The sequence below is a fragment of the Haliotis cracherodii genome, unplaced genomic scaffold, assembly GCF_022045235.1.
Source record: "Haliotis cracherodii isolate W230 unplaced genomic scaffold, xgHalCrac1.p SCAF_3, whole genome shotgun sequence".
NCBI lineage: Eukaryota > Metazoa > Mollusca > Gastropoda > Lepetellida > Haliotidae > Haliotis > Haliotis cracherodii.
The window spans coordinates 66,016,601-66,039,939 of record NW_027266286.1 but is presented as its reverse complement, the minus strand read 5'-3'; the positions used below and the strand labels follow the sequence as shown (position 1 = coordinate 66,039,939).

Sequence of the window (23,339 nt, the reverse complement as noted above, 5' to 3'; positions counted from 1 at the left end):
TTAATATGAAGTTACATGTGCCGGGTTAGGATATGTCTTAGGCAGCCCATGTTACTCGTAAGAGGCGATTATGCGTGTCGTAAGAACGGTGCGCATGACGTCAATCACTGGATTGTCTGGTTCGATTTTTTATAAACCGCAGTCGTATAGCTGGAATATTGCTGAGTGTGGCGTTAAACAACAAACCAACAAACCAACAAACCTAAGGTAGTTTACTCGTAGTAGAGGGTATTTTTGCGACAGAATTTTTTTATGAAGACTTCATCGATATCCTAGAATTCATGGCATGCAATCTGTACACTGAAGTATTTGAGTACAATTACACTGCGGTATGTTGTCGTTAATAAGTAATATTTATGAAAATGTTAAAGTTTCAATTGTTTTCTGGTATCAACATTCGTACAAATCTTTATGACTCGGTGTCACAGCAGTCTCGCGAGAACGTGAACGTGCGGCTATAACCCGTACAACGTGACACTGAGCTGTTTCCATTATTAAAGTGTGAATAGGGAGCGAGTGGATAATCAGTGGTTTAACCGTTGGTTAACCGAGTTCGATTCTCCATACGATTACCATGCAAGATACTAAATCTTTGTGTCACCCACCGTCATACGTCTGGAATGATTCTTATCAAGGTCAAGGCCTCGTAAATATAAAACGTCAACCCCTCACCTCCCCCCCCCCAAAAAAAAAACAACAACAACAAAAAACAACAAACAAAACAAAAAACCAAAAGAAATAAATTCCTGTCCCGATTATCTGCCAAAACGATGTCCGTTGAACGTGAAAGGCAAAACAGGAGTGAAAATTATTTGAACGGATCACTGAAAATCAGTGATGACACCAGGTGTTTGCGAAAAGGGTGAGCATGTCCTTCTCTACCGATAGCACCCGCCACTCACACAATTTAAGTGTGCAGTTGTTGCCCAACACAACTCAGTACAGCTGTATTCACCCACTGTACAATGGCTTACAGTGATTTAACTGCTAACTGAATGTACGTATTGAACTTTGTAAAATTTCATCGGTCACAGATATAACATCATTCATCACACATATAGGTATAACATTGTATAGAGGATACATATTAACATAATTAATCACGAATGGGGTATAACACATATTTTAGATACATATATAACATTATTCATCACACATATATCGGTATACCACTGTACGGAGTACGCAGAAATAACATGATCAACCGATATATAACACAATTTATCTCACACGGGGGTATATACACTGGCATATAGACTAACGCATAGTCTCTGAAAATATGTAACTTTGATAGAAACAAATAACACATTTAAATTGAAACGGAGTCCCAGTGAGATTGGAGATTCAAAAAATCTAGACTGGCTTCATTTCGAGCTATAGCATTACAGTAAGGGCTGGGCAGAAGTGTCTATTTTTATTATACGGTCCAGGGACTGTCAACGTGAGACAAGCAAACCGTGCTATAACTCAGACAAATATTTAACATGACCCGTCACATGGAGGTGATGTCCCAGTGTCAGACATGTGGGAAGTCAGGATTAGATCTCATGTTATTTAGACCTGCAATCTCGGACGCTTCCTCTCTGAATGGGTCAGTGACCCCCAACACAACTACCCCGCTCCGACACAATTATCGCCACTCTTGTTTGCATTATGTTGGCCTGACCACATTTCATTATTGATAGGTTCTATTGTGTGTTTGTGTGTAAATCAGAGTCGGACCACGAACGCTAATTCATTCACTTTATTTGATGTTATCAGAGATCATACAGATACGTTCCCAATGTGACGTCACGCGAAGTCATTGCCGCCATGATGACATCGTCCTTGACAGATGCGCATCAATGCCATATCATAGACGGACATCCTTATAATTCTTATCAATGCGATTAGAACGCCATGATACGAGATTACGTTGAAGATATGAACACTTTATTTGAAAAGGTGGCGCTATACGCCTATTACCCGTTAAGTAGGTTTCGCTGATCACACGAGGTGCGATGAGCTTCTAGTAATCACTACGCCAACACAGGCCCGCACGTGAGCTGTTGTCCACTAATATCATATAGTGACCCTACTTCAGTCGAGATCAATGCACGACGGCAAATATCTCGGCAATCGCCGCCAAACCCAATTAAACTTTAGTGTATGTCGCCGCCCTGTGGCTTGTGAGGCTACACTGTAAAGAAGCTTCCGACATATTAGCAGTAATTTGTTTATGTAAATACTAAACTAATCAATGACGGGTCACAGCGTAATTCAATGAGAGATGGCAGCTCAAGGAGCTATCGCACGGGAGTGACACAGAGGGATTAGCATCTGTAAACACTACGGAAGAGATTGGAAATACAAATGTACTGCTATTTATATCATACCATAAACTGCCTTAATGCATATTCCTATTGGTATAGCAGCGTTACTCGTTCGCTTCCCTTGACCGGAGCTGTATGGCGTCCTTTACGCTTTAAACACTTCACCAAGGTGGAGTGAATTTGTGGCCAACCCGTACGGTGGAATTGAAGGCTTACTTTCGAGAGAGAAGCGTAAAAATCCATATCGTAATCCCCACTACATCATATAAAGAAGATTTTCGGTATCACAGTTAATTAGAAAGCTCTCTTAACTATCAGAGCATCAAGATGAACCTAGAAGGATGGGACCTGCCTCATGATGCAAGAGTCCTCTGGAGAGTACGACAAGCGCCGCTGCAAGGCCACCCACTGTCTGCAATGGAACCTGTTGTTAAGAGACAGGAGATCACATTTCAGAACATACCATCTTGAGACACGTGATTTCATTTCGCTCATTATCTTTCATCGTTATGGGCCCATTGTGCGTATCATCGTCTAGAATCTTGTGTTAAGATGTTGCCATGTATAACTGACTCGATATTATACGATATAACAACAGTTTGGCTTATGATTATAATCTATTTCTAGAGCGTTGAGTAGCCAAGAAATCGGCCATGAAGCACGGCCTGCTCGGAAGCGTTATATTTCAGCGATTCATCGTATAATACAACCTAAGTTTAGGAAATCATTAGCATTCTGCCACCATACACTCTGAAAGCAAATCCTTCGAAATTACATTTTGATGTAAAAACTAATAATGTTTTCACTGCCCCTAGGATGTTCGATTGAAATATATGAATTTTGATGAGTTGGTGGGAGCAGACGGGACTCTCAACGCGAAAGTTCGACCCAACAGACAACGGGAAACATTCGTCACGGAGTACCAGAAGAAGTGGACACATGTCTGGCAGAGGGCTTCTCCAAATATTCACCGGATCACCCACTCTTGTTCCGTTTGTACAAACAGGAATACAATATTTTATAATCTCAGCGTATAGTCACTGCCTTCAATGCAATAACATCAATGACATTTCTGTACAAAAACAACCACCCTGATGTGAACAGCCACCAACACAATGGACTTGCTTGACACTATTCTGTAGGTCTTTTAGTGAGTAAGTGAGTGTGTTGGGTTAAGCGCCACTTTTAATAGTATTCCAGTTATGTCACGGCTTGTCAGCTTAATGTGGGAGGAAAGCCCGAAGTGATGCAGGTCTCGGACGTTTAACATTTAGTGAAACCCCCGAGCACGGGTATGGTGCTGACAAACCTAGAAACATAATAGGGGCGAACTGGTATTTAAGACACCAATCATAGGTAGGATGGTTGCTAATTCAGGAGTTGTGCTACATAAGTAGGGTGGTTGCCATGCAGGAGTTGTGCTACAGAAGTAGGATGGTTGCCTTGCAGGAGTTGTGCTACATAAGTAGGATGGTTGCCTTGCAGGTGTTGTGCTACATAAGTAGAGTGGTTGCCTTGCAGAAGTTGTGCTACAGAAGTAGAGTGGTTGCCATGCAGGAGTTGTGCTACATAAGTTGGGTGGTTGCCTTGCAGGAGTTGTGCTACATAAGTAGGTTGGTTGCCTTGCAGGAGTTGTGCTACAGAAGTAGGGTGGTTGCCTTGCAGTAGTTGTGCTACATAAATAGGATGGTTGCCATGGAGGAGTTGTGCTACAGAAGTAGGATGGTTGCCTTGCAGGAGATGTGCTACATAAGTAGGATGGTTGCCTTGCAGGAGTTGTGCTACATAAGTAGAGTGGTTGCCTTGCAGAAGTTGTGCTACAGAAGTAGAGTGGTTGCCTTGCAGGAGTTGTGCTACATAAGTAGAGTGGTTGCCTTGCAGAAGTTGTGCTACATAAGTAGAGTGGTTGCCTTGCAGGAGTTGTGCTACATAAGTTGGGTGGTTGCCTTGCAGGAGTTGTGCTACATAAGTAGGTTGGTTGCCTTGCAGGAGTTGTGCTACAGAAGTAGGGTGGTTGCCTTGCAGGAGTTGTGCTACATAAATAGGATGGTTGCCTTGCAGGAGTTGTGCTACAGAAGTAGGATGGTTGCCTTGCAGGAGTTGTGCTACATAAGTAGGATGGTTGCCTTGCAGGAGTTGTGCTACAGAAGTAGGATGGTTGCCTTGCAGGAGTTGAGCTACATAAGTAGGGTGGTTGCCATGCAGGAGTTGTGCTACATGAGTAGGGTGGTTGCCATGCAGGAGTTGTGCTACATGAGTAGGGTGGTTGCCACGCAGGAGTTGTGCTACATATGTAGGATGGTTGCCTTGCAGGAGTTGTGCTACATAAGTAGGGTGGTTGCCTTGCAGGAGTTGTGCTACATAAGTAGGGTGGTTGCCTTGCAGGAGTTGTGCTACAGAAGTAGGGTGGTTGCCGTGCAGGAGTAGTGCTACAGAAGTAGGGTGCTTGCCTTGCAGGAGTTGTGTTACAGAAGTAGAGTGGTTGCCATGCAGGAGTTGTGCTACAGAAGTAGAGTGCTTGCCTTGCAGTTGTTCTGCTACGTGAGTAGAGTGGTTGCCTTGCAGGAGTTGTGCTACATAAGTCGGGTGGTTGCCTTGCAGGAGTTGTGCTACATAAGTCGGGTGGTTGCCTTGCAGGAGTTGTTCTACATATGTTGGGTGGTTGCCATGCAGGAGTTGTGCTACACAAGTAGGGTGGTTGCCATGCAGGAGTTGTGCTACAGAAGTAGGGTGGTTGCCATGCAGGAGTTGTGCTACATAAGTAGAGGGCTTGCCTTGCAGGTGTTGTGCTACAGAAGTAGAGTGGTTGCCTTGCAGGAGTTGTGCTACAGAAGTAGAGTGGTTGCCTTGAAGGAGTTGTGCTACATAGGTAGGGTGGTTGCCTTGCAGGAGTTGTGCTACATAGGTAGAGTGGTTGCCTTGCAGAAGTTGTGTTACAGAAGTAGGGTGGTTGCCTTGCAGGAGTTGTGCTTACATGTGTAGGGTGGTTGCCATGCAGGAGTTGTGTTACAAAAGTAGAGTGGTTGCCTTGCAGGAGTTCTGCTACATAGGTAGGGTGGTTGCCTTGCAGGAGTTGTGTTACAGAAGTAGAGTGGTTGCCTTGCAGGAGTTGTGCTACATAGGTAGGGTGGTTGCCATGCAGGAGTTGTGTTACAGAAATAGGGTGGTTGCCTTGCAGGAGTTGTGCTACATAGGTAGAGTGGTTGCCTTGCAGAAGTTGTGTTACAGAAGTAGGGTGGTTGCCTTGCAGGAGTTGTGCTTACATGTGTAGGGTGGTTGCCATGCAGGAGTTGTGTTACAAAAGTAGAGTGGTTGCCTTGCAGGAGTTCTGCTACATAGGTAGGGTGGTTGCCTTGCAGGAGTTGTGTTACAGAAGTAGAGTGGTTGCCTTGCAGGAGTTGTGCTACATGAGTAGGGTGGTTGCCATGCAGGAGTTGTGTTACAGAAATAGGGTGGTTGCCTTGCAGGAGTTGTGCTACATAGGTATGGTGGTTGCCATGCAGGAGTTGTGCTACAGAAGTAGAGTGGTTGCCATGCAGGAGTTGTGCTACAGAAGTAGAGTGGTTGCCTTGCAGGAGCTGTGCTACAGAAGTAGAGTGGTTGCCATGCAGGAGTTGTGCTACAGAAGTAGAGTGGTTGCCTTGCAGGAGTTGTGCTACATGAGTAGGGTGCTTGCCACGCAGGAGTTCTGCAGCAGTTTAAAGCAGTAGGTTGTCACCAAGGAGGAACACGCCACAGACGTTTTGATGTTTACACTGCATGTTTTGTTGCCTCGTGTACAGCAGACATGTCGACGAGCGCAGATGCCTGCCCCAGACCAGCCCCCGGTATCGCAGCCCCTGGCTGTAAGCGACCGGCCATTAAAGGCCATAAATGTGCTTAGTTGACTGTCACTCTTAGCGCTTGGGTAATTGGAACACTATAACCAAACTAGAAGTCGATTTCTGTGGAAAGCCCACGCGAAATAGTTTGATGAGATCAATCAAATTTAGTTTGGTAGAGATTGGCTTGATTGTACCTTCGCATACTTAGAAGCAATCACGAACACTGCAGCTTATAAAACAACATGTTATAGCGGCTCCAACACATTTACATTTTTACTTGTAACATTTCAATATGCACTGCGTACATCTTTCCTAGGCGATATAATTCTTACAATATGTCTTCCCATTTGATGTGATTTTCATAATGACACATTGCAGAAAGACAATTATGTTGTATTATTCTGAGATACTCATCAATCAGACCGTTGCCATGGCAACAGTATCTATCATGTAACAGAATAATTCAAATTATGATGAAAATAACTGTTATATTCTTTGACCTATTGTTTTGGTACTAGCTGGATTTCTCACTTTCAGCATATACCGGGGCCATGGGATATATGCACGTTTGTTAGCATGTTCAACCTACAGCTGTGTGTTGAAGGATGTTTTGACACGCTGTCTCCCGAAATAACAGCGAATCGGTGTTTCTTTTGTACTTAGCCACCTGCCTGTGTACATATGTGCTGTATAAGATACCTAAGGTCATACATAGCTTTCAGGAGCGTTTGGGGTAGCTAAGTGGTAAAAGCGGTCACTCGTCACTCAGGAGATTTGTTTGTCTTTTGTTTAACGCCGCACTCAGCAACATTCAAGCTGTATGATGGCGACCCCATGCTTGTCGTAAGAGGCGACTAACGGGATCGGGTGGTCAGACTCTCTGACTTGGTTGATGCATGTCATCGTATACAAGCTGTGTAGATGTACGCTCATGATATCAATCACTTGATTGCCTGATCCAGACTCGATCAATTACAGACCCCCGTCATGTAACTGGAATATTGCTGATTGTGGCGTTCAACAAACAAACAAACAAACAAACAAACATACAAACAAAATTGCTATTAGGGGGTAAACCCAACTCATTCACTTACTCTACCTGTATCCTTGACTGTACTTTCAGGAAGCGAGACACTCGAGGGTTCGGAACAAGACTCCAAGCTGGGGTTCGTAGTGACGGCGGTGTACACTTTGGCACACGCACTGGACCGGATGCACACCGCTATATGTGGCAGAGAGGCCCGGGGACTTTGTCCGGAGATGAAACCCATCAACGGCACAATCCTCCTCCAACACATCCTCAACGTCACCTTCCCCACGTACAGCAACGAAACCTTCTTCTTCAACAACAAAGGTGACCCTCCTGGCAGGTGCGTGCTTTGTAATCGGATATTCTGTGTAGACACTTTTCGTCTTACTCCCTGCTTTTCCGAATACCTTAATTTTCGGCAGATTCTCTGAATTCTCGGCACCCCCCCCCCCCCAAAAAAAAAAGAAGAAAAGAAATTATTATTATTATTATTATTATTATTATTATTCCTTTTCAACAGTGTAATCAGAACATTGTGTATCATTCCAAGTTATTGAAGGTATTCCTGGACGTGTGTTGTTACAAAACGACGTTTGCAGGACGTTTATGGGTTCCCAGTCGTGCCTTAAGGGGACTGTGTTCTACTGTTTCAGCACATTTTCAGTCTAGATTCTGACGTTTCTCTTTAATTGGTAATCATTAATGTCACAGTGTTTCACGCCACATAACGGAAGGCAGCACACAAAACATGGCGTCTTAGCGATCTGAGTGAAACTTGATGAGAACTCGGAATTAGTCAGAGATAAGTCAACCATTAAACATACACTGCCGGGCAAAAGAAAGTATACATTTGAAAACTGTATTTGACCAAAACTTTACAAAAGTTATAAAAACCCAACTAGACTCAAAACAGTCCCCAAAATACAACCCTTATCAAAAACATCACTACCGAATAACCATTTCTTGTTTGTTTCATTTCTGGCCTCCATCAAACGTGGGTGTATACTTTCTTTTGCGCGGTAGTTTACGTATGTTTGGATAAAAAGTTGGCAACAGTTTGACTTCTTTCGGGAATTTACTGTTAAAACACGTGCAGTTACATAATTCAGTTAGTTTAGGCTGTTTTGGGGGATGAAAGGTTTGCACCTGGCGGTAATTTACCTTAACAAAAACGGAAAAGGTTAAAAGTGTATAATTGTAACTCAACCCACTACACATTCTTTCTAGATACGACATCATGAACTACCAGCGAAACTATAGCAGCGGGGACAATGCCACGTACAACTACGTCACCATCGGCTCATGGATATCCGGGTCACTGGACATGCGGGAGAAGGTGTACTGGCCGGGGAAAGACCCCGAGAAACCAGTGACCTCTGTTTGCAGTCTGCCCTGTCAGCAGGGTCACGTGATGGTGAAGCAGACGGTGAGGGGTTTACTTGGAACTTGCTTAACGTGTAATAGAGCCCATAACAGTTATTGTAGTGGTTGAAAGTATGTTCGTGTCGTCGGAAGGTGAGGTGAATTAGGGTTTAACGTCGCGTCCAAGATTATTGCACTTATATAGCGACGTGCATGTGTGTTTGTCTGGGTGCTTGTACTAGTCCGGACTGATGCCGATTTATAGTGCTAGCTCACTGAGATACCATGCCGCAGTTTAACATGAATACCCCACTCAGACACAGTATACTGACTCCGAGCCGACCAGTCCTTGTTTTAGCCCCTTAATGCCGAGCGCCAGACAGGGTAACAACAAGTACCATCTTTTAACGTCTTTTGGTATGACGCGGCCGGGAATCGAACCCCGGACCTTCCGCTTTCCGGGCGGACGCTCTACCTCTAGACCACGGAGGCGGTCCGTGTCGTCGGAAAGTCAAGAGCTACAGAAACGTGTGATCTGTCTGAAAGATGAACTACATATACTGTTAGTAGTATGTCCGGTTTTAATATAATGTTCCTCTATGGATGAAGGTGTTTTCTGGTCTTCAAGACTCCAATGTCAGAACTAGGCTGACCAGAGCCTCGCGTTAGGTGATGTACTGAGCAGAAAGTTTGTATTTATCTTTCGCGCAATACATTGAAGAGTCATAGATAACTTTATTCGCGATTCACTGACAGACATTTAATTTCAAAACGTTTTTTTTGTTTTGTCTTTTAACGCCGCACTCCTCAATATTCCAGCGTCATGACGGCGGTCTGAAAATAATCGAAAATAATCCAGTGATTAAAATCGTCGTACGCCCATGGGTGTGCTGACAAGGGCGGATCCAGCAGGGAGGGGTCCAAAAAATCAAGATCCACCCTTAGATAATTTTACTGCCTACAACATACTACATTTGTCTATGGTGCTGAGACAGTATTGTGGATGCCCTACAATGTCCTGTGTATTTCAGCAAGGGCTGCAAGATGTATTCGTTATAGTCTATAATGTACTGTGTATTTCAGCAAGGGCTGTAAGATGTATTCGTTATAGTCTATAATGTACTGTGTATTTCAGCAAGGGCTGTAAGATGTATTCGTTATAGTCTATAACGGCATGTGTATTTCAGCAAGGGCTGTAAGATGTATTCGTTATAGTCTATAACGGCATGTGTATTTCAGCAAGGGCTGCAAGATGTATTCGTTATAGTCTATAATGTACTGTGTAATTCAGCAAGGGCTGTAAGATGTATTCGTTATAGTCTATAATGTACTGTGTATTTCAGCAAGGGCTGTAAGATGTATTCGTTATAGTCTATAACGGCATGTGTATTTCAGCAAGGGATGTAAGATGTATTGGTTACAGTCTATAACGGCATGTGTATTTCAGCAAGGGCTGCAAGATGTATTCGTTATAGTCTATAATGTACTGTGTATTTCAGCAAGGGCTGTTAGATGTATTCGTTATAGTCTATAATGTCCCGTGTATTTCAGCGTGGGCCGTAAGATGTATTCGTTGTAGCCTAAAGCATCCTCTGTATTTCGTAAAAGGATGAAATGCATATTCAGTATAGCCCATGACAGACCGGTAATTCAGCAAACGATGAACTCTATCAGTTGTTCAAGTGTATGACGTCATTGTCTATTTCAGCAAGGCAAAGACTGTTGCTGGGTGTGTACGCCATGTATGGGCAACAAGATTGTACGAGACAACGTCACTTGCATGGCATGTGAAATTGGCTGGAGACCTAATGTCGACCTCTCAGGTGCAGTGTTCACGTCCGTTCAATGCCATTTGTCATCTGTGTGTTATTTGGCAAATAATGGGATCTTACACCAGTTTTACAAAACTATACACATGAAACTCCTCACTAAAACCAGTAACTATATAACGTCATCGCCAGACAATAACCAGTTTCGATTATCCACCGAAACAGATTCATTGGGCATTAAAGGCAAGAGAGTGACACAAAGTCCATGAATGGATAAGTATTAGTATGCATTAAACATATAAAACGTCAACGCCAGAGAATAACCAGTTTCGATAATCCGCCGAAATAGATTCCATTTGGCGTAAAAGTCAAAATAGTGGTGAATGGCGGAGATTCTGTGTATTTCTATCTGTTTGAAAAGAGAAACACTTTTGACAAGTTCTGATGTTAGTATATAACTTATCTCTCTTGACATGTGTTTCAGAATGTGAAGAGATTCCTATAGAATTCATAAGTTGGTCCGATACAGAAGCTATTGTTTCCATGGTGATGGCGTGTGTATGTATCGTCGTAACGCTGTGGGTCTTTTACGTGTTTGTGCGGCACAACGACACACCAGTGGTGAAAGCGTCGACACGGGAGCTGAGCTACATCATCCTACTGGGAACCGTCCTCGCCTACTGCTGCAACTTCGTCTTGGTAGCCAAGCCTTCAATGGCGTCGTGCAACCTCTCCCGCATCCTACCAGGACTGGCGTTCTCACTCATCTACGGAGCGCTCGTCACTAAAACAAACAGGATCGCCCGCATTTTGGAAGGAAGTAAACGCATCATGACCAAGAAGCCGCGCTTCATGAGTGCATCGGCACAGGTTGTGATTACAGGTATTGTGATAGGTGTAGAGTGCGCTGTGATCACCGTCATGCTGATTGTTGAGCCCGCGGACGCTCACTTGGAGTACCCCAACGAGAGGGTCCGGCTGGTATGTAACACCTCAACCCTGGGGGTCATTGTGCCTCTTGGATTTGACGTCTTCCTCATCTTCATGTGTACCCTGTATGCCATCAAGACTAGGAACCTTCCTGAGAACTTTAACGAGGCCAAGTTCATCGGCTTCACTATGTACACCACCTGTGTCATCTGGCTTGGCTTCTTCCCCATCTACTTCGGCGGCGACAGCAAAGTCGTGACCACGTGCATCTCCATCACTCTGTCAGCCTCGGTGTCGCTTGTTCTCCTCTTCTTCCCAAAGGTCTATGTCATCGTTTGGTCGCCGGAACGGAACACACGTGGCGCGTTCACAACGTCACGTGACGTGCGGTGTCACATAGGATCCAAATCGCTGCAATCCTGTGACAGCGTCGACAAAAAGTAAGTTGTGTTCATCATCATTTAGTTTCATTATGTAGTTCTGAGGCGTGCGCTGAATCTATGTGTGCGATTCGGAAAATTCTTCCCAGACAAAAGATGAAAAATATTACCCAATATATTACTCCAATGAAACATTGAGTATAGCGTTGGCAAAAATTGACCCAAATGAAATATAGAGTGTAACATTGCGAATAGTCGCCCACTCTAACACAGAGTATGGTATGGTATGGTATGGTATGGTATGGTATGGTATGTATTAAATAATTAGAGTTCCCCGATAAAACACAGGATATAGTTTCAGGAACACGCCCCTCAACGAAACAGTGTGTACAGTATGGCGAATAGTCCCCAGTGAAACTAACGCATCGTAAGAAGATTTTCGCCATTGAAACATAGAACACAGTATAGACCATTCTCTTATCCAGTGAAACATAGCATAGGACAGAGCATACCTCCTACGATACAGCATATTTTACCGGAACCGGATGAAGAATATAAAGATTATTTTTCTGCACGATTCAGGCGCAATTAGCTCATCAAGTGGGTCGTGCGTTTTCTTCAATCGAGTCCGCTCGGGCTCACTCGTATATCATCGCTACTGAAATATCTGTGGGGTTTTGGGGGTGTTTGTTTGAATACTGCGTTCCCCATGCCACAATTCCTCGACGGGATTCAAAGCAACGACTTCTGTTACGTGATGTTCTTTATGACTGCAACATTAGTTTTATAAAACAAAACTTTCGAACAAGTTCTTTCCTTATGCGGCGAAACACTGCCACGCAATCCGAGTTCGACTGCATACCTTATGGTTCTCAAGAAACCTAACCGGTCATACATTAAGACATTCCTGCTACGCAATACGACTTCGACTGCGTACCTTGTGGTTCTCAAGAAACCTAACCGGTCATACATAATGTCTTTTATTTCTGGTGCGTGAAAAACCCCAGAAACCATTGACGTGATGCTTTGACATGATTTCTCAAACCTCTCCTGATTGGATCACTCTATTTAAAGGGAATTTAGTGCTCTGTCAAGTACACACGGTGCTGCATCAGTGCTTCCGAAATGAACTGCGTAGCGGCACGATAACATCATCTCCAAATTTCTCCTAATACTAGTCCCATTTGGAGTACATCCGACCGACCCCACGATCGCGCTCGCCCAATGCTAATCAAATGACGAAGGTCATCTCCCATTCGGTGAGGCGGGCATCACAGCAAACGGCCATCTGCATAGATTGGTGCTAAGTGGTGCGTTCCCCGTTAGCTCAGTTCTAGATGGGGTTATAGCTCATACTAACTAATATTCTATCTGGCATATATGACGTGTTTAACCCCGAGGGGCATTCTGCTTGAACGTGTGCTTGTTGCAATACTTCTGAAAATGCCCATAACGAGATTCGTGTAACGTTGAAAGATTATTATTGGAAGAGTGTACTTTTGATTTGAAGATATGTAGATTTTTACCCTGGTTATGACTGAATATTGTATTGATGACAATGGCGGTGATGACGTTGTGGTTGATAATGATCACATCACAGTGACGTCGAGGGTGACGACAATAACGAGTAGCGTGACGAGACACTTGAGTTCGGCTTACACTGTTTACGTACGAGGTTTTCCACGATTGTCGTGAGCGTTTACCGTGATGACGAATCGTGTTTTATGTTTGTTTGTTGTTTAACGCCGCACTCAGCAACATTACAGCTATATGACGGCGGTCTGTAAATAATCGAGTCTGATTGACATCATGAGCTTCGATTGGATACGGTGACATCCATCAACCAAGTCAGCGAGCCTGACCACCCTATCCCGTTAGTCACATCTTACGACAAGCATAGTCGCCTTTTACGGCAAGCATGGGTGAGGAAAAGGTCGGGGTAGAGTAAGGAATAGGGTAGGGGTAGGGTGAGGAAAGGTCGGGGTAGAGTTAGGAATAGGGTAGGGGTAGGGTGAGGAAAAGGTCGGGGTAGAGTAAGGAATAGGGTAGTGGTAGGGTGAGGAAAAGGTCGGGGTAGAGTAAGGAATAGGGTAGGGGTAGGATGAGGAAAAGGTCGGGGTAGAGTAAGGAATAGGGTAGGGGTAGGGTGAGGAAAAGGTCGGGGTAGAGTAAGGAATAGGGTAGTGGTAGGGTGAGGAAAAGGTCGGGGTAGAGTAAGGAATAGGGTAGGGTGAGGAAAAGGTCGGGGTACAGTAAGGAATAGAGTAGGGGTAGGGTGAGGAAAGGTCGGGGTACAGTAAGGAATAGGGTAGGGTGAGGAAAAGGTCGGGGTACAGTAAGGAATAGAGTAGGGGTAGGGTGAGGAAAGGTCGGGGTACAGTAAGGAATAGGGTAGGGGTAGGGTGAGGAAAAAGTCGGGGTAGAGTAAGGAATAGGATAGGGGTAGGGTGAGGAAAAGGTCGGGGTAGAGTAAGGAATAGGATAGGGGTAGGGTGAGGAAAAGGTCGGGGTACAGTAAGGAATAGGGTAGGGGTAGGGTGAGGAAAAGGTCGGGGTACAGTAAGGAATAGGGTAGGGGTAGGGTGAGGAAAAGATCGGGGTAGATTTAGGAATTGGGTAGGGGTAGGGTGAGGAAAAGGTCGGGGTACAGTAAGGAATAGGGTAGGGGTAGGGTGAGGAAAAGATCGGGGTAGATTTAGGAATTGGGTAGGGGTAGGGTAAGGAATAGGGTAGGGGTAGGGTGAGACAAAGGTCGGGGTAGAGTAAGGAATTGGGTAGGGGAAGGGTGAGGGGAAATGGAAAGGGGAAGGGTGAGGAATAGGTTGGGGTTAGGGTGAGCGATGTTGAGAGGGCATAAGGGGTTGACAGGTTGGTGGTATGGTATTGGAGAGAGAAGGGTGAGCTCACTATTTCTGTTTTCTCTCCGTCCATAATAAGCACACACTCTTCTGGTCCACACAGAAAGACATTCACACACAGGCACAGGACAGGGACACACAGACAAACACATATACATTTATAATATACATATACATATACATATACATATACATATACACACACAGACATAAACACAGACACATACATACAACAGACACATACACATGGACACACACAGACTCATACACAGCCAGACACACACACACACACACACACACACACACACACACACACACACACACACACACACACACACACACACACACACACACACACACACACACACACACACACACACACACACACTAACAGACACATACACACAGGTAGACACACATTCACAGACTAACACACATACACACAGACTCATTCACACACAGACAGACACAGGTACAGGTACACACACAGACCCACACGGACTCTCACGCACACAGAGACGATGGTTCATTCATTGAGAATGTTTTAAGTTTTTGCTTGGTCGTAGTGTATTGTTTAGTAGACCACTGTTTGACGATGCATGTGAAGTGAGGATTGGAGCAGAGTAACAGATAAGAAAATCTCACACTAGCAGCAGCAAGAGTTGTAACTGGTTTCTCAAAATATACTTCTGTTAACATTTTATATTTGGAAACTTCAAGGGAGCCCCTTTCAGAGCGCAGGGGGAACGTAAATTGTTTATAATTTATTAAATATATCCCAGTATGACAGTCATATCTTAAAGACCTTGTACCTCACTCTGTCGGGACATACAGAACTTATAAAGCTCTGATGACGTCACACTACCTACAGTAGCAGAAGGTTTTCAAAATGATGGTAAACATCCAAGGCAGCAAAAATCAACAACACCCGGGACATTCCGCTGGAATGCCCGGGACCTGATGAATCTATTTCAATTCTAATACCTTGGTTTTACAATAAACGTTTTATAAACGTGCCTCCTGATGTGACCACAATTGTGTTTGAAAATTGGTTAAAAGTAATTCATTTTTCAACATGAAAATACCATGACTTGAATCGAACCTGCAGCTCACATATCGTGTTAAGTTTTGTAACCCACTGTTTTCCCACTGAGCTACTGGGACAGGTGATGGGAAGTTGTTCCGTTTATCATGCCACGACTCCAGCGTATTACGTACAAAGATTTCTGAATCCTCGGTTATACCATCCTCTATTGAATTGTGGAATACATTACCCATTGAACAAAGGACTATTGAAACCTTTTCTCGATTTAAATCCACTTTAAGAGCAGATAAATTTATACACCATATTTCTTATAGGTCGGAAAAACATAATAGATATGGTGATAGTGACTGAAAATTGATTTATTTAGAAAGAAGGGTAAACGAGGATCCAAAATACCCATGTGGCATGTAAAAATTCATATACACTAAACTACGGTTATAACGAACTCAAAGGGACTACTAATTTTAATTCGTTTTAACAGTAGTTCGTTATATGCAAATGTACGGAATATATACAGCAAATAGACAGGACCAAAAACATAGTTCGTTATATCCGTCAGTTCGTTATAAGCGTGTTCGTTATAACCGTAGATTACTGTACTTTCTTCATTGTCCATATTCTAAATTAGCCAGAAACGAATTGATGCATTCACTATCGTAAGTTGTGTTGTAAAGTTTGACCTGATGCTTGTTGGCAATGCAGTTTTACCTAACCATTGGAACGAAAACGTTTTTACGATTGTACATACATATATAAAGAAAAAAGGGTTTGAGTGAGAAATGTTAATGTACATACGTTTTCTATTTCTCTTCTTTCCTTTCGGTCATATAATGTATTCTAAATATGCATCTATGTAAATCCATGGGATTCTAAGTTGTGATAACGTGTGCCCAATTTGTGTGTGAGACACACAGGCACACAAACACATACACAGAGAAACACATACACACAGAGAAATACATACAGACACACACATACACAGAGACACAGATAGAGAAACACATACACACATACACAGACAGACAGATACACGCACAGACACAGACACTGACACACATACACAGAGACATAGACAGACAGACAGAGAGAGAAACACACACAGACACTGACACACACAGAGACACAGAAACAGACACAGACAGACAGATACACGCACAGACAGACAGAGAAACACACACAGACACTGACACACACAGACACAGACAGACAGATACACGCACAGACAGACAGAGAAACACACACAGACACTGACACACACAGAGACACAGAAACAGACACAGACAGACAGATACACGCACAGACAGACAGAGAAACACACACAGACACTGACACACACAGAGACACAGACAGACAGATACACGCACAGACACAGACACTGACACACATACACAGAGACATAGACAGACAGACAGAGAGAGAAACACACACAGACACTGACACACACAGAGACACAGACAGACAGATACACACACAGACACAGACACTGACACACATACACAGAGACACAGAAACAGACAGACAGAGAAACACACACAGACACTGATACACACAAAGACACAGACAGACACTGACACACATGCACAGAGACACAGACAGACAGAGAAACACACACATACACTGACACACACAGAGGCACAGAAACAGACACAGACAGACAGACACGTAGACACAGACACACACTTACAGACACACGCATCTATAAATAACATCTTAGCGTTAAACTTGTCTGTTTATTGCTATAGTCCATGGATGTATTGATGTATAGATTGTCGTTACTGCTGCCGGCACGACGTACAGCTCTCATCCCTGATTAGGCAGTAATTCCACTGACAAGAATATCTCACAAACAAAGCGAGCTAATGATCAATTTTGAAAGCTGACAGAGAATGTACATTTTTTTCACATCAAAGCAAATTGAGCATTGGGTGTTTACCTCCATCTTTAATGACGGCCGCACAGCGGCAGTTTTCCATATTGACCGCATCGATACAAGGACATATTTCACAAAACTTTCAAGCTGTGTTAAAGATGGCCTTTTAATAAGAATGCTTACCTGTACACGACAGGCTTTAAACTATCACTCGTATATTTATATCCGACCAGCATGGCGTACTTTTAAAATAAAACTAGCGTTGGATAAAGACGTACTCCTGTAATCAATGTTTGACGTAATTGTATTTTTGGTTGGTGTGAGATGTACAATGTGGATTATGGGATGTTGGAGGGTATAGGATATGGGGTATGGGGTATGCGGTATAGGAAATATGGTATGGGGTATATGGTATGCGGTATGCGGTATGGGGTATGGGGTCATAGGCTTCTTTCTAACATAAGTATGAGCACGATCTGGGATTTTATGGATAAAAATAAATTGTTCCTGAAAATTCTTGAAAAAAATAATTTTTGCTTTGACAGACTGTTTAAAAAAATCGCCTGTCACAAAATGTACATTGTTGCAATGTGTTTACCTTAAATTAAACTACAGGCTCATAGTTTTAACTAAACACTACATCTGGTTTTGCGGCTGAAGCTGGAAATAAAATATCTAAGCTCGATACAGAATCTCCCCCTCCCCCCTCCCCGTATATCAAATGGTCGGTCTCTTACGGTCCTTGACGAGTCACTTTGTCATGCAGGAGGGCAGTTCCGCGACGTCTGACTGTGTTTCGACAGAACAAGGATACACAACATGGCACTAAGTGACAGTTTCAATCAATTTTCAGTACTTGAAGATACAGAGAGTTGACATCAAAAAAAAAAAAAATCATGTACACTGAAGCAAACAAAGTCCTGTGTATGAATTATTTCGGCGTTTTATGTGTTTGGTCCTTCTTAAGCACTTAAGGAATATTGGACTGTTCAATACCATTGGGTGAGTGTCAGTTCCAATGGATCTCTGATCCCGTCCGCCCACATAATGGATCGTGACAATGTCGAAAACCATAATTACTATTATGCGCTGGTATAAATGAAATTGTCCCCCCCCCCCACCACACACAAGCAGAGATAAATAGTATCTCCCCCCCCCCCCCCCTTCTCCTGCACACACACACACCCCACCCCACTCTGGTCATCAAGGACTACTTTATCCGCCATCTTGGCCAACTAGAGACTCGCTACCCGGCCTGGCGAAGACGTCGTCAGTGATGGCATGCCAGAGGATTCATTAGCTTATATTACCAGCTGACTACCCTCCCCCCTTCTCCACCAGCGTCTGTTGGTAGATCTTGCAACGCTTGCCATGACTGCGTTCCCCGTCTTCGTCGCTGATGGTGACGCGCATGGAGCAGCTCAATCGGTAACATGATCTGGTGAAATCCTACTCTTCCTTGGTTCTGACAGTCGCTCGCTATTCTCAAGCTGACATTTACCGCTCTCGCTACACAAAATTATCCATTTATAATGATCCTCAAAGTAGTGGGAATTTAATGAATCTCCCCGAGACAAGATGTAAGTTCAATTTTAGCAGCACAATGTAACAGGTGGTAAATGGGTTCATTGTCCTTCCGACATAGCTGTGCGAACGATGCTCTATTGATATTTACGTTTCGCAACTTCATGTGCTTGCACCTGGAGTATTTATGTTTTCGTCTCAGTCACAAGAAATGGAAACACAATCGAAGCAATAAATGCGATGACGTACTTTCAAGAATCACTTACAAGACAGAAAGTTCTCCAAAAAACGCTGACCAGTCATATGCTACAAATAGCTCCCGTCACAATGGTCTTTAAATAAAAAAACCAAAACCCTTCACAAAAAAAGTCGATTGTACGATTCCGACTATATCATGAGCATGTGTTTATGAATCACTATCGTATAGAAATGAAATACATGCGATGACGTACTTTCAAGAATCACTTACAAGACAGAATATTCTATAAAAAAACGCTGACCATTCTTATGCTACCAATTGTTCCCGTCACAATGATCTTTAAATAAAAGCAACAAAACCCTTCACATTTTCATAAAAAAGTCGATTGTACGATTCCGACTATATCATGAGCATGTGTTTATGAATCACTATCAAATAGTGATTATACCAATTGTTTGCGAAAAGGTGAGCGTATCCTGCCTCGGGAAGATCACTATGATAATTAATGATTATTATCCAGACAGGTACTAATGGTTTAAATGACAGTGTGAAGAACGAAATAACATACCAAACAATTCGCAACATTTAACAAGGGTATTCTACCTATCCGGGTGACAGTTGTAGTGGTAACAGTGGTTTATATGACAGTGTTGAGACCGAAATAGCTTTACAAAAGAAAATTCCCACCACTTGATACGGGTATTCTATCTGTCCGGGTTTCAGTTTTATTGACGTATTTCCTGCCTGTTGAAGGCTTATAACAACAAACAAGTCTTTAACGCATCCGAGAAATTTTGATTGCCTATACCATTGGGCGGACAAGCCGTGAAATAAGTTAATGGAAGGTATTTGATTATTTTTTCTACGTAATCCTCAGCTAGTTTTGTAAGCCTTGTAGGGACACGTGTTTGGCAGTTGCGTGGGCGCACCTTGTGTATACTGTGATCTTTAAGATGTCAGTCAAGAACCGCCCATTCACAGCACCTTCTGAAACTGAGGTAACATGTTGAAAATTGTTTCCAGAGATATTGGTTTCGGAAGTAAGTGAATGTCAGTGGATGGCTCCCGAGAGTTGACTAATGATGTTAATCTGGTGTTATACTGTTTAAGTAGCGCATAATGTAATATATCCTGCATCACTAATGACGGAGAAGACTCGGAGTGTATGTGACCTGCACGTCACAACCAATCAATAATCTACACGAACGCTTTTCCCCGTGTGCTATATTTGTATTGTTCCAGCTCTGACGTGGTGTTGTGCCAGATTCAATAGAACACGGCAATTTGCAGGCCAGGTTTGATTCCCAAACGTAAGAACACACCCCCCCCCCCTAAACCCCCCTCCCCCCCCCCCCCCCCCCCCCCCACACACACACACAAACACACACCACCACCACCACCATAGGTGCTATATTAATCGACCATGCTTTTACATGTGGCTGTTAATGTGCCCCATATCCTTATTAGGTTCATAAAATCAACTTAAGGATACCAACTTGTTTACGGGTATCATGATAAGGTTTTGTCAATAGAGGGGGGTGTTAAGGGAAGTGTATGGTTGTCAAGGAAGGTCTATGAAAGATCTGTATATTGTTGGTAGCAATAGTTAGGGCGTCCAGAAAGGTTGTTGCTTGTGGACGGTTGTCAAGGAAGGTCTATGAAAGATCTGTATATTGTTGATAGCAATAGTTAGGGCGTCCAGAAAGGTTGTTGCTTGTGGCTGGTTGTCAAGGAAGGTCTATGAAAGATCTGTATATTGTTGGTAGCAATAGTTAGGGCGTCCAGAAAGGTTGTTGCTTATGGACGGTTGTCAAGGAAGGTCTATGAAAGATCTGTATATTGTTGTAGCAATAGTTAGGGCGTCCAGAAAGGTTGTTGCTTGTGGCTGGTTGTCAAGGAAGGTCTATGAAAGATCTGTATATTGTTGGTAGCAATAGTTAGGGCGTCCAGAAAGGTTGTTGCTTGTGGCTGGTTGTCAAGGAAGGTCTATGAAAGATCTGTATATTGTTGGTAGCAATAGTTAGGGCGTCCAGAAAGGTTGTTGCTTGTGGCTGGTTGTCAAGGAAGGTCTATGAAAGATCTGTATATTGTTGGTAGCAATAGTTAGGGCGTCCAGAAAGGTTGTTGCTTGTGGCTGGTTGTCAAGGAAGGTCTATGAAAGATCTGTATATTGTTGATAGCAATAGTTAGGGCGTCCAGAAAGGTTGTTGCTTGTGGCTGGTTGTCAAGGAAGGTCTATGAAAGATCTGTATATTGTTGATAGCAATAGTTAGGGCGTCCAGAAAGGTTGTTGCTTGTGGGTGGTTGTCAAGGAAAGTCTATGGAAGATCTGTGTGTTTTTGGAGCAAAAGTTAGGGCGTCTATATATAGGAAGATGTATATACTGTTGCTGGCAGTCATTGTTTTTTCAAAGGGTAGGGGCAAGTAGGGGACTAGGGAATCTAGATGTAGGTTGCTGCAAGTTCACAAGGGTGTAAGACTAGAGATTGCAGATCAATAGATAGTCACCGCATGTATAGACTTGTGACAGAGACTTCACCCGAAGAAGGACAAGAGCATGTGTCCACACGTCGTCAGATATAAACCTGTTGTCATAAAAAGCGTAGTAATATTGATGTTGTGACAGTTTAGATCAAGCATATACGGTACGTTAATCAAACTCAATATCAGATCGGTAACTATAGGTAGCAATTGATTAAGGTAGTAGCTGATTTAACAGCAAATTGATTTGACATGTGAGAATATATCGGGTTATGAAGATTCGACTGTGTGAACTGTCCAGCGCGTTTTAACACCACACGTACAAGACCCGAGTGGCAACATCCTTTATTCCTTTATGTCAAAGCATTAAAGCACACACATAAAATCGATCGTCACTTACCAGATTTCAATGTCCATGATTAACGATTTTAGATAACGTTTAAATTGTGTATCTAATATTGAATACTGAGTAAACTGCTCTGTCAAGGCAATGCACGAATGATACAAAGTCGTATCACCTGGGATATATTGTAGATCGAGTTACCAGTGTGTCTATTCTTTGTTCTACTGGTACATTATGGCAACGTCTGTGTTAGATGTTATCGAAAGGAACCCATTCTATCAATTTATCCGCACTTTTACAGCTGAAATATACATGTTAGGCTGTAGTGTTCGTTGCTTTCAATGATTTTCAATGATCCGTTTATATAATTTTCACATCTTTTTTGCCTTTCACGCCCAATGGAAAATACGAGTTTGCGTCCAATAGTACAGATTATGGTTGTTATTATCCAGGGTTGCCTCCCTGGAATTCCAACCATGATAATAGGTGCAAATGCAGGATAATATTTGTCATCCGGCTCTTTAGCCCATCCGGCTTGAGGTTATCGGGGGAGGGGAAGGTGGGGGGGCATAGCCACCAAGAGCTCGGACATTAGGCAGCTGTCTAGCTGATATATTTCCATACATCTTTGGCGCGGTGGTGTAGCCGGGTGGCCGGGTTCGATTCCTCACATGGGTATAATCTGTTAAAATCATTCTCGTCTAGAAGTGCTAGAAGCGGCGTAAAACCACACTCACCCACTCAATCAGTCAATCATCCATACATCGTTATGATAATATGTTTTACTCTTTTAAGCTGTACTATAATCGACATTGGAGTGAAGCTGTATTTATTTTCTATGAGATGAACCCTATCCGTTTAGGAAGCCCTTTTTCACCAGCATCTGTCACTCTGCCCAAGAAACCACAGTGGTGAGATAATAAGAGATGAAAGATACTGTGATGCTCCGTGACTCACTGGACCAATGTTGTTATAACAGATACACCTTCAACAGTATGCCAGTGTATCAGCATGTCATTGGTTGAAACAGGAAACAGTATTCGCAGTATTAGGTTCAATTACCTGGGGAGTATATTCTTTATTTGTTTGTTTCTTGGGTTTTCATAATATTTACATGTTTAGTTTGATTCAGTATGATAGCAAGCATAAACAGACATACTAAAAACAATACAAATCTACATATTTATTAGAATGTGTTTTTTATGTTAGAGGAAAAAATGTCTTTGGATAATGGAAAGAAACATTTTGGATTTTCTGGGTATTGCGTTTTTTCGTCTAAGGTACCTCAAGGCGACCGACCTTGCAAATGCCTGTGCTCGGTAAACATGTGGAGGATAATTCCAAATTTGACGCATCAGTGACCGATGCCATCATTATTTTGACTTGTACCATATGTTCCCGTGTTTTTTTCA

The 23,339-nt window shown here is 43.1% G+C and overlaps 1 protein-coding gene across 3 annotated transcripts in view; it reads left to right on the top strand.

Moving 5' to 3' along the window:
• Window positions 1-23,339, top strand: part of LOC139474406 (metabotropic glutamate receptor 1-like) — a 65,405-nt gene that overhangs the window by 19,505 nt on the left and 22,561 nt on the right. For all 3 annotated transcript variants that reach the window (XM_071257416.1, XM_071257419.1, XM_071257418.1), the window contains exons 5-8: window positions 7,260-7,506; window positions 8,394-8,592; window positions 10,237-10,351; window positions 10,782-11,667. In XM_071257416.1, the coding sequence (XP_071113517.1) occupies window positions 7,260-7,506; window positions 8,394-8,592; window positions 10,237-10,351; window positions 10,782-11,667 (1,447 nt within the window). The remainder of the gene's footprint in view (window positions 1-7,259; window positions 7,507-8,393; window positions 8,593-10,236; window positions 10,352-10,781; window positions 11,668-23,339) is intronic.